The 13,028-nt window shown below is 40.9% G+C and overlaps 1 protein-coding gene across 1 annotated transcript in view; it reads left to right on the top strand.

The window, feature by feature from the left end:
• Positions 1-359: 359 nt before the first annotated feature.
• Positions 360-13,028, top strand: part of LOC102395798 (ATP-dependent translocase ABCB1-like) — a 94,663-nt gene continuing 81,994 nt past the window's right edge. Inside the window, 3 exon segments of the mRNA XM_044946550.2 lie at positions 360-886; positions 1,452-1,522; positions 7,078-7,138. Coding sequence (XP_044802485.2) covers positions 1,458-1,522; positions 7,078-7,138 — 126 coding nt within the window. The 5' untranslated portion in view covers positions 360-886; positions 1,452-1,457.

Genomic DNA, 13,028 nt, shown 5'->3' with positions numbered 1-13,028 from the left:
TGTTATAAAGAAAAAAATATATGACTGTAAAAGTACCAAACGGTGTGTACTCTAATGAAAAACAAAATATTAAGAGAGCGGAAGGGAATTTTAACTACAGAATGGGCAAAGCTGGAGATTGTTTTATTAGAATATATTGGATGCGATATCAAAGAAAATTTCCCTTATCTACTCGAGTCACAAGAAGCGAATTGTATAGTGATATTTATATCTCAGTTCAGTTCAGTCACTCAGTCGTGTCCAACTCTTTGCGACCCCATGAACTGCAGCACGCCAGGCTTCCTTGTCCATCACCAACTCCCGGAGTTCACCCAAACTCATGTCCATCGAGTCGGTGATGCCATCCAGCCATCTCATCTTCTGTCGTCCCCTTCTCCTCCTGTCCCCAATCCCTCCCAGCATCAGAGTCTTTTCCAATGAGTAAACTCTTCGCATCAGGTGGCCAAAGTATTGGAGTATCTATATACTCATAATTTCGTGGACTTGTACAGACAAGGGCTCTATAAACATAAAAGTCCTCGGTGATTCAGCTGATAAGCGTTCCCCTGCTCGCCTTTTTGCCGAGGGGCAACAGAAGCGAGGCCATTCCTCCCATAATTCCAACCTGTTTAGTAACTTAGCGCAATCAGGATTCAATAGAACCGGCCGGGAGCTGTCCCGAGCCTGCGGCTGATTGGCCGAGCGCAGAGCACCGGGCGTGGGCTTTGCCCAAGTTCTCCGCTCCCTGCTCCCAGCTCCCAGGGGAAGCCAGGGCGTGTTGGACCAGCGGCTCTTCAAGGCTCAGAGGAGCCGAGACCGGTGTTCGCATCCGCCGCACTCTTCCGCTGGAGTATGAATCTACTTCCAAGATTCACGCCTTAGTGAACATTCACAGGGAAAGCCCGAGGTAGGGCGCGGGAACCTGGGGACTAGACAGAGAAGGTTCGGGGGGAGGATGGGTGGGCTCTCTAATATCCCGAGTTGGGTTTCAGAAGAGAGGGAAAGGGAGATTCCAATTGGCAAGTCCAAGGGGACCAAAAAGGGTGAGACTTATTCTCAGTCGGGGAGCTCTGAGGCACCCCAGTCTCTAGTTTGGTGGGTTTTTTTTGTTTTGTTTTGTTTTCCGCTAGTTATGCGTCCTGGAGTCTGCTGCCCCGAGCCCACAGAGCCAGCGCTGTGCGGGCAGCCGGGCTCTGAGCCCGCGGGCAGATGGATGGCGTGGGGAATCCGGAGGCAGAAGCCGCGGTGGAGGCGGGCAAAGTTTGGGCCGGGCCACCGCCCTGCCCCTGTACTCACGTGCGGAGGCTGGATGCGTGGCGCTGAGGCATGTCCCTGCGGCGACCCTCGCAGCCACGAGCCGCTGGAGCATCAGGGCGAGCGCTCCGCCCTTCTGCCCGGCGCGCTGTAGTAGAGTTCAGTTTCATCTTAGCCTTCTGAGGTGATTTGACTGATTGGCTGGGGTTGCTCCTCAGGTCGCGATGGATCTTGACGGCTGCAATGGAAGAGCAGGGGTGAAGAACTTCTTGAAAAGGGACAAAAAAAGGTAGTTTGTTTCATTTTCTTACTTTACATAGCTTGAGAAACTTGGGAGATTTGTTTCTGGCCTCCAACTCTGAAATAAATGAGCTGATGATGGTGGTGGTGATGGTTTTGTTTTGTTTAATCTTAAATACAGGCAATTGCGGAGGTTCGCTGGCTTGAGTTGAGTCCAGCATTTGCACCGTGAGCTTCTTCCTCACTTTCTGGTCCCACACAGACCAAGGCTCATTTCCTTTCCTGTGTTTTATAACCTTCTGCTTTACGTGTGATGTTGATCGTGCATGAGCCTGAACCGTGCGCTGCTTGTCTTCTACTTTGTGGTCCAGTCTGTTCCTTCTGGTAAAACAGTCACATAAACATTGCATGTTTGTGGCACGCAGCAGATGGGGCAGAAGGCCACGACTACTTTTAAGTATTCTTTTTATCTTTTTAAGGCAATGAGTATCTGACTCTGGTAGAAGTAATTGTGAGACGAATGTACTACCAAAGAATTATTAGAATGGTGTAAAATTATCCTGACTGGATATAGAACTGGTTCTGTAATCACATAGGAAAAATAATTATCTTTAGTAAATTTTGATCACAGTGCAGTATCTGTACAGGAAATTTTTAATTTCATTCAGTAAGCTCTTTGTTAGTAATAAATGGTAAAATTAGTAAATATATTAATATTATTAGGAACCAAACTTTTCAGTGGAAGAGAAAAGAAATACAAGTGTGGACATTAAGTAGACTTTTTAAAAACAATGTTGAATTTGAATGTGATTTCATGATCTTTTTTAATAGGTCAGTTTCTGTCCATTGAAATGGATAGTGAGTGGCAGAGAGCACACTCAATGTCAATCTTGGTTTCTCAGTATCCTTCCTTACAAAAAAGGAATCTGCACCCCATAGAGAAAGGGTTAATGCCAATTGAGTCTGAGCTTGGAGTATCTTGTGGTACCTGAAAACAAGAGGTGGAGGGCGATTATCAAAAAGGACACAGGAGCTGGCTTGAAGGGGCTTTCACTGGTCCACATCTGGGACAGTTTGAGCATCAACAAGAATAATGACTGTACTTGATTGTGAAATACTGAGTAAATTAATTTTTAATAAAATTCTGAGAGGAGGAGGAAAACAAAGGGGGAGAGAGGGAGAACCTTCTTCACAGAAAAATGTTGAAACCTGCATTGTTGTAATTGGTTCAGGCAGGGGGTGTTAATGGATCCTAAACCACTCAGAGAAAGTTTGAATCTATGAATTAGCCATAATTCTTAATTGGAAAAAGGAAAATGTGATTTTTCCAGTGAAAAGATACCACAGTTCTCCACCTTATCCAAGTGATTGTACCTGGCCTGGCTCCTGGTGGAATAGACTGCCTTAATGACATGACACCACCTAAGAAGTATGTTTGCAAAATCATTTAGTGAATCTAACTTATCAAGCTTTCAGACTAATGCTGTCCAATAGAAATATGCGAACCACATTTGCAATTATTAATTTTCTAATACCAACTTTTAAAAAATAAAAAGAAACAGGTGAAATTAATGTTGAAAATACATTTTAAGGATCCAAGTATATTCAACCTATTATCATTTCTACATGTAATGAGGATTATTACTGAGATAGTTTGCATTCTCTTTTACAATGCATCCTCAAATCTGTATTTCATACTTCCTGCACAATTTGGACAAAGTTTGAAACAGACATATCCAAGATGTGGGACATTCTATAAGACACCTGTTTTTGTTCCTATAAAAAGTCAATGTTTGGTGAGAGGTCGGTGGGAAGGAGAATTTCTAAATTTGAAAGAGACTAAAGAGACAAATGGAGAAGGAAATGGCAGCCTGCCCACTCCAGTATTCTTGCCTAGGAAATCCCATGGACAGGGGAGCCTGGCGGGCTACGGTCCGTGGGTTGGCAAAAGAGTCAGACACGACTTAGTGATTAAACAACAGCAAAGAAACAAAACCACCATGTATAATACATGAGCCTTAATTACATCAGAGTTCTAAAAAGGAAAAACCTATAGAAAACATTCTTGGAAATTTTGAATGTGGATTGATATCAAAATTGCTGTTAATTTTATTGTATGTGATAATGGTAGGAAAACATGTGAAGTGCCATGATCTTTGCAGCTTATTTTCAAATAGTTTGATGTTAACAGTTATAATACAAACTTCCTTATGCATTAAAGAAAATATCGTCAAAATGTTCACAGTTGTTGAATCTAGGTGAATTTTTAATGGGTAGTCATTATTAGTATTCTTTTTTTTTGTTTGAAGGTTTTCATAATAAATTCTCATAAAATAGATTACATAGAGTGGAAGGTAGATACATCCCTTTTTAAGTTTTTAAACTTGGTACATTAAACAAATATGTATTTTTTGATTCAAACACTTAGGGACATTGAAATAAGACTTTGTGGAAGGAAAGAAATTTGTTTGACAGATTGGTAGTTTCCAGAGGTGGAGGAAAGGGGGACAAAACGGGTGAAGGGGGTCAAAAGGTCCAAAGTGCCAGTTATAGAATAAGTCATGGAGGTGTAATGTACAGCAGTGTGACTCCAGTTAACACTGTATTGCATATTTGAAAGTTGCTAAGAGTAAATCTTGAAAGTTCTCATCACAAGGAAGAAAATTCTGTGACTGTGTATGATGACAGATGTTAACTAGACTCGTGATGATTTCCCAGTATATACAAATATCAAATCATTCTCTTGTACACCTGAAACTAATACAGTGTATGTCACTTATACCTCAGTTTTTAAACATTTTATTGAAGGACAATTGCTTTACAGTATTGTGTTGGTTTCTGCCAAACATCAACATGATTCACCCATAGGTATACATATGTCCCCTCCCTCTTGAACGTTTTTGAAAAAGGTGTTCAATAAATATTTGTGGGATATTTACTTATTTATTCTTCTTTAAGAGCCCATATTTTGAAAACAGTATTTCTTTTGAGCTTGCACATACCTTCATTTTATTGGTGATTGGTCTACAAACTTTTTTTTCAAACTAGAAATTTTTTTTTTTAGTTAAGAAACTCTTATTAAACTGTGCTCACCATTATTGATGTGATTCTGTTTTTTATAAAGCTATGTATTTTTCCAGTTTTATTGAGTTATAATTGACATATGATACTGAAAGGTTGTTACTGAACCACGAAAAGACTGGGATTCTTGGCCTCTGGAGGAGAAGAATTCAATCTGGGGCCAGATGCCCAGAGCTTTTGTGTAATAAAATTTTATTAAAATATGAAACAGACAGAGAAAATTTCTGACATAGACATCAGAAGGGGGCAGAAACAGTACCCCCTTGCTGGTGTTAACAATGTAGTTATATACCTTTTAATTAGTTATTACAATGAATCAAAAGAATGTCTCAAGTTTGTGAAAATTTTACCAGACCCACTCCCACAATTTACATTTTAGGATAACAAGATTAGAATTTAACAATAGAAGGATCCTAGCAGACCCACTCGCATAATACATTCTAAAATATCAGGATTAGTCAGAAGGTTTTCCGGAAGGAGAAACAGTCCTCCAGGCGGATACATTGTTGTGTAATCCCTAGTACAGAGTTTAAACTGAGTTGTGTAATTGACTAAGACTAAGGAATGTAGAGGAAAAAAGACTTTTGTCATTTTCTCCTCCTTGAGAATTACAGACCCCTATCTCCCCTTCAAGAGCCCCACACCCCTTTCTCCTCCTTGGGAACCCTGAACTTCTTATCAATCTGCCTAGGAATTGACTCTCTCAATACCTTGTAAGTTTAAAGTGTATAGCATAATAGTTTGAATTATAAATATTATGATACACTACCACAACAAGTTTAGCTAACATCCTTCATCTTATACAGATAAAAAGAAAAAAGATTTCTTATTGTAATGAGAACTTTTAGGATCTACCCTCTTAACAGCTGATTCATCTGTATCATATAGCAGTGTTAACTATAGGCATCTGGTGGCACATTGCGTCTCTAGCACTATTTTATAACTGAAAGTTGGTAACTGAAAGTTTGGACCAGCTTTCTCTCATCCTGTCTCCCCCCTCTAGAAACCACAAATATTTTTTTCTTTTTCTATGAGTTTGTTTTTTAAACTGTATATTCTAATTCAAAATCATAAAGAAGCATGTGACTTGCTGATAATGTAAATAGGTATAATGCTTGGGTAATAGTACCCTTTGGCATATTTGTATTTGTAAAGATTCTTTATTAAAATGCAATTTGATAAGCAACTTCCTATTTGTCAGCACTGTGTTGGAGCAAATGGGGATAAATGAATCTTCTAAGAGGGGTGACAGTTAGTGTTCCTGGCAGGGCAGTATCTCAGAAGTCTGACACTGCACCAGATAGCCTGGTGTCTGGGAGTTAGACTTCTCCGTGGAAAGCTTGGCTTCATTCTAACTGTGTGACCTGGGACAAGTGAGTTAACTCTTCTCACCTACAATTCTCTTATCTGTAAAGGAAGGATAAAAATGTGCCTGCCTCAGGGATTAAGATGAAATGAGGTCTTGTATGGGAAGTGTTTACTTAGCCAGTGTCTGGAACATTATAAATTCTTCAGAGTAGCTGCAGTTTTGGAGAGTGAAAAAATAAATAAAAAGCTTAGAGCTAAAACTCAATTCTGTATGGCTAGTTTTCTCCTCTTATCCTGATTCCAGGGGTACTGAAACGTTGCCTTTACTGGGAATAGGGCAGAACCAAATCTGAAGAGTTATGTTCGTGTATTTTGTGTGTTTCTCAGTAGTGGAAGTAAAAAGAATGTACTTCTTCCCTGAGATAGTCTTTCTTTTAGAAATAGGAAAATACAGATGCGGAGGTTGCTCGCATATGCTGGATGGCAGTTAGAGTAGAACACCAGTTAGTTTTGAATCTGCACTCGAAATAATTGACCTTTCGCTGCCTGAGGACAGCTTTTTTTTTTTTTTTTGCAGTTTACAAACCATGTTTTTTGATGGTGCATTTTCTAGGTTGTGTGTACTGCCACAATGGCCCATTTAGGGCTCCAGACATCTTTTCAGAATTAGATTTGTTCATGGAGAGTGATTGAATTATGTTTCTTTCTTAGGATAATTTATGCCCTGCATGTTTGCCACTACTCTCCCTGAGGTAAAGGAATAATATCTAGGTAGATGAAGGATAATATCTAGGTAGATAGAAGGATAGACTATCTGTTGCTAAAATCCCTGAGATGATAATTAAAGGGATTAATTCTGGGGAGCATGAGTGAGTTCTAAGTAGAAGAAAGACAGGAAGCTCTCTTTTTTTAGTGTTAGTTTCTCTAATCCCAAATTTGTGTGTCTCTGTGTATTCATCATAGAAAATTAGGAAATACCAAAGGCACAAGGAAGAAAATAATTTGAAATCTCAACACCCAGTGATAGTCCCGTGTATAGATTTCTAGGTATATGTAAACATACTTAAACTTTATAAATGGGGTCATATTATAACCTGTTTTTGTAATGACACTGTAGACATGTTTGTTTGTCCTGGTTGTTGCTAAATATAAGCTCTACGTTGATTGGATATAGATTTACATAGTTTTTAAAGCTTTATGTCATTCTGTTGCTAGGTTTTTCAGTAAAAAAGATGAGAAGAAAGAAAAGAGACCAACTGTCAGTACTTTTGCAATGGTGAGTTTGAATGTGTTCACTATTATATCTATACACACACACACAGCTGATTCACTTTGTACAGCAGATACTAGCACAAGGTTGTAAACCAGTCTTACTCCAGTGAAAACAAAGCAAAACAAAAGGAAAAGTGCTGTGCTTCTCTTGATCTAAAAAAGAGGTATTTCATCTGGTATAATATTTTCTTGGGGGGGTATGTTAATGAAGAGGTAAAATGAACTCATTTAATTCAGCTTGTTTTCAGGGAATGGTGAGCTTTATACACAAACTTGCTGTGTGCAATGAGCCTCCAGAGTCCCCTGTCCTGGCCTGGGTTTCTGTATTCTCCTAACCAGTTATGTCACCAGTGATACGTCAACTACACAAGCTCTTCTCCCATTGGTGGTCTCAGTCCTAGACAGAGGAAGCCAGCCTCATGGAGTGTGGTTCAAACAAAACCTGGGGTACCCTGTCGCCATGGGCTCTAATCCTGGCAGGTTTGAGGTCAAAGTCCCAGGCACTCATAATAGAAGTTAGCAATGGGTTATTAATTACTATGGCTTAGTACCTGTCACTGTGCTTCTGTGCTGAATAACTGAAAATCTGGAATTTGAAAACCTTATTATACTTCTTTGTCTTATTTTCTGGTTTCATGGTGGCCACTTAGAAGCTTTTCTTTAATCAGATTTGGAATAAGACAGGCTGGTTGATGAGCCCTCTTTACCTGTATCCGTTTTTGTTTTTTTCCCTGAGAATGCAGATTTAGGGGAACTATGCAGTTAGAACCTGGAAGACTTACTGAACCAATTAAGTCTTGTAGTACACCCCACTCCAGTACTCTTGCCTGGAAAACCCCATGGACAGAGGAGCCTGGTAGGCTGCAGTCCATGGGGTCGCTAAGAGTCGGACACGACTGAGCGACTTCACTTTCACTTTTCACTTTCATGCATTGGAGAAGGAAATGGCAACCCACTCCAGTGTTTTTGCCTGGAGAATCCCAGGGACAAGGGAGCCTGGTGGGCTGCCGTCTCTGGGGTCACACAGAGTCGGACACGACTGAAGTGACTTAGCAGCAGCAGTACACACTTTGTAATTCAGACATAACGCACCAGACACTTGTAAAATTTGTGTATGTGTGTGGGGCAGGCTATCTTATAAAATGAATATTTGTAAAATTGAATATTAAGTATGGTTACAAGCATAAAAAAGCTGCTTTTTACACTCCAGTGATGTTATACACACATCTTCTTGCACTCCAGTTGCTCTTGATAAAATTCCACCTTTGAGTCTGTCTTTACTCTCTTTGGAATTCTGGGGAAATGAGACTGTGTACTCGGGTTATTCTCAGAAATAACCAAGTGACAGTTTTTGTTTTATATTTCATTTTATATTCTTATATTAAAAGAACCTTTGGTGTTAAAATAGGGTTTATTCCCAAGATTTAATTTCCAGTTCTGTCATTTTGAGACTAGAATATTTCTGTCTTATTTAATTTCATTTTTTATAAGTAAGTTAAATTTTAAAAATTAGTCTTATGTTTTAGAAAATTTATCAGACTTAATATATAGAGGTAAGACTATTAAACCAATTCAGGCCACCAAAGAATAAAAATCTGGAGTTTGAAGGCCAGGTGATAATTAAAACACAAATATAGCTTTTTATGCCATGTGTTGCAATAAATACTTTCTATGTGAATGCATTAATCTTTACAACTTCCTTGGAGATAGATACTGTTATTGTTTTAATTTTATAGATGAAGAAAGGGAGGTGAGACTTACTAACTTGCCGAGGAATACTCATCAGGGCCAAGGTTCAGACCTGAGAAATTCACACTAAATCATAGTGCTCAGGTTGGCATAGGAAGGAAGGAATATATTCTTAGCTTTTTGATGGAAAGCTATACTGAATGTTTATGTGGCTTTTCCTCATGCCTTTCTCTTAAAGGAGTTGACACAGAAAACTGAACTTGTGTATAAAATCTATATAGACAGGGACATACTCAGAATGTTTGACAGTAAAATGCTGATGCTATTAGTGAGAGAGTCAATTCCTAGGCAGGTTGACAAGGAATCCGGGGGTCCCCAAGGAGAGAGGGGTCTGGAATTCTCGAGGAGGAGGAAAGGACAAACTTTTTTGGTCTACATTCCTTAGTCTTAGTCAATTACACAACTCAGTTTAAACTTTGTACTAGGGATTATACAACAACAAAGTATCCTGCTTGAGGACAGTTTCTCCTTCCTGAAAACCTTCTGGCTAATCCTGTTATCTTAAAATGTGAATTATGAGAGTAGGTCTAGTAAGATCTTTACAACCTCCAGACATTCTTTTGATTCATTGTAATAACTAATTAAAAGGTATATAACTCCATTGCTAACACTAGTGAGGGGCACTCCATCCCCCTTCTGATGTCGATGTCAGAAGCTTTCTCTGTTCCTTTTATACTTTAATAAAACTCTATTACACAAAAGCTCTGAGCAATCAAGCCTCGTCTCTGGCCCCGAATTGAATTCTTCTCCCCTGGAGGCCGAGAATCCCGGTGTCTTTCGTGGTTCAGCAACAACCTTTCATTAGCATTGCTGATTAATAAAAATTTCCAGCTAAGATAAAAACTCGTGTGTGTTGGGAGTTTCCAAGAGCCCCGGGTTTGATGATTCACTTGGGGGACTCACAGGACTCAGCTTATTGCCATACTCATGGCTAAGATTTATTACAGAAAGAGGACAGAAAGCAAAATCAGCAGTGGGCAAAGGAAGGCGGGAAAGGTCCAAGAGAAGCGCCAAGCGTCCTGTCTAGTGGAGTTGACTTGATTCCTCCAGCAGTGAGTTGTGCCGACTCACTATGTGAAATGCTGTCGGGGAAGCTCAGTAGAGACTCAGTGCCCGAGGGTTTCTGACTGGGAGCTGATGATGTAGGCACAGCATGTACCAAAATTCCAGACTCACAGAGGAAGGCAGACACTCAGCATAAAGCATGTTGTTTGTACAAATTGTTCGGCCACTTCTATCAGTTAGGGTGATGGTTACTCTTCCCAAAAGCCAAATTCTAGATGCCAGCCAAGGGCTAGCCTTGAATGCAGGCTCAGGCTTGCAATGTTAACTGTTTTCTGTACACCATCCAAAGTGCTGTTATGAAGCAGTTAGATAGAACTAGCCAGCTATCTCCTCTGTCTTCAATCTGCTCACTGTTTCCCTTGGATCCTGAGTCCCCTGACCTGTCAATTTCCCATCAGCCCCTTCTTGTTTCCCTTCTCTTATCACCTTAGAGCAACGATCATCACTTTGTTATGCTCCTGCCTGAGCTGCAGACTTCCTTTCACCTGTCACTTGTCAAGCCCAGCCCAGGCAGATCGACCATCTGTTTTCTTGGTGCCTGAACCCCTACATCTGATGGATTCTGGAGAAAAGCCTCATGGCAGCATGTATCCCACACAGAAATGCTACTCTTTCTCTTCTCGCTGAGTATGTTAAGCCCTTTACAAATTTCCCATGTCTCCCCACAAGCCCCAGCTCTTCATGGATGACCCCCCCTTTTTTTTTTAATTTCACAAACCAAATGGAAACCCCCTGACAGAAGTTCCTCAGCTCTTCTCTCAGTCTACAAACACACCGGTACCCAGGTCAATTGCTTCCTCCTTCCCTCCTGTTATAACAGAGGAAGCATTTGGTTCTTTAATCACCCTCTTGTACACTGTGCTTTGGCTCCTGTATCCTCTACTTTCTCAAGGACCTTACATTATTATTATTATCCTTTCTCTTCTGTATCCTCCATCTCTCCCTCTCAACTGGGTCTTTCTGATTGGTATTTACATGTCACCTATCTTTAATTTCACTAATGCCCTCCTTCATTTCACTAAGCCTCCTCTAGCTTACTTCACAAATAGGAGGTGACTTTGCTTTCTGTCTGTTTCATCTCCAAATCACTTCTTACATTCTAATTTGGCTCTGTCTCCACCACTCACCAAATTCAGTGGACAGTCTCTGCTGACTTTTAAGGAGCACTTGACGCTGTTCACCATATTCATTCCTCCTGTTTGCTTCTGCGATGCCAGAGTCTGCTCGTTTTCCTCCCGGTTCTTTGGTTCTTTTCTTGTGTCACCTTTGCCTCTGAACTTAGAGCTCCTCCACCCCCAATCCTTGGAGTCAGTGGTATTGTTGGCCTTTCTCTAGTTTTACATGGCCATTTTGAAATCATTTTCATGCAGAACTCCTTTCATATTTGTTTCATTCTGCACAGTTATAATACCTTCTATCCATTGGCAGCGATATACCTTCTACTGATTTCTAGTCACTTCTGCTTCTCCATTGAGAACCTTGGGATTTGATTGCTTCTCCTTTGTTCATCTGTGGGCTCCGCATTCTTTTATTTTTGTCACCTTATTAAAGTCTCCTAGGTGCCACATTCTTTGACCTCTTCAGTTCCAACAGCCTTCATCCCTACCTTCCTTTAGTAAATTGCACTATGAACAAAGACCTTTGGTTTATCATCTGGGTGGACTCCCATCTCTGCTGCTGTAAACTCAGATGAACCTCTTCCCCCTGCTTCCCCCAACTACTTCTGATCCTTCTTGCTTGGCCATTCTTCCTTAGTATCCTTTTTTTTTTTTTTTTTTGAGTATTTATTTTCTGTTGCTGCTAGCAATAGTGGCTTAAAACAACACAAATGTATTATCGTGTGGTTCTGGGGCCCCAAGTCTCACTGGGCTAAAGGCAAGGTGCCATCAGGGTCGGATTCTCCTCGTGGCTCCAAGAGGGAATGTTTCTCTCTTTTTTCAGCTTCTTCAGGCTTCCTGCCTTCTTGGACTCCTGGCCCCTTCCTTACTTCACTCATCATTTCTCCAACTACTGCCTCTGATCCCCGTGGCTCCCTCTTATAAGGCTCCTTATGATGCCATTGAGCCCACTGGGATAATCCAGGATAATTTCTCCATCTCAGTATCCTTAATGTCTGCAAAGTCTTTTTTATCACGTAAGGAAGAATATTCACAGGTTCCTGCAATTAGGATGTGGTCAAGCCCGGGAGGTGGGGCATTGTTCTGCCTCCTACTCCTGCTCTGGACTTGGTTCTGTCAACCACTTTCTACCTCCTCGTCCCCCTCCTCCACAAATTATCCTACCCATAGTAGTCACATCAAGTCACCTGAGTTCCTGCCTGAAAACCCTCTAAGGAAGGCCTTTCTTTTACACTCAGATGGGAGGTTGAGCATAAAAACAAACTCCCTCCTCTGGCCATCAAAGGCCATCTATAGCCTGACCTCTGTCTCATCTCTAATTTCACGTCAGACAGGTCTCCACCTTCTTCTGGCCACAGTGGTTGTCATGTCTGGTCCTTGAAACACACAGGGCTTGTATTCATCCCAGGATCTTTGTGTTTATTCTTTCTGCCTGGGATTCTGCCTTAGGACAGAGGGGTTTGGTGTGTTTTCTTCATTGCTGTGCTCCAGGATCCTAGAACAGTGCCTGGAACTTTAATAGGGACTTGCATACTAAATGAATGTTGAATATTGTGAATGATTGTTAAATGTCTATTTTCTCTTTATTTGCATATTAGTAAAATATAAGCTTTATGAGGAGTGATAGCTTGTCTTAGTCACTGTAGCTAGTAACTAGAAACATGCTTGATCCTTCAGTTCAGTTCAGTAGCTCAGTCATGTCTGACTCTTTGCGACCCCATGAATCACATAGCACGCCAGGCCTCCCTGTCCATCACCAACTCCCGGAGTTCACTCAAACTCATGTCCATCGAGTTGGTGATGCCATCCAGCCATCTCATCCTCTGTCGTCCCCTTCTCCTCCTGCCCCCAATCCCTCCCAGCATCAGAGTCTTTTCCAATGAGTCAGCTCTTCGTATGAGGTGGGCAAAATATTGGAGTTTCAGCTTTAGCATCAGTCCTTCCAAAGAACACCCAGGACTG

This window comes from Bubalus bubalis, chromosome 8, assembly GCF_019923935.1.
Source record: "Bubalus bubalis isolate 160015118507 breed Murrah chromosome 8, NDDB_SH_1, whole genome shotgun sequence".
Classification (NCBI taxonomy): domain Eukaryota; kingdom Metazoa; phylum Chordata; class Mammalia; order Artiodactyla; family Bovidae; genus Bubalus; species Bubalus bubalis.
This window is presented reverse-complemented; position numbering and strand designations above follow the sequence as displayed.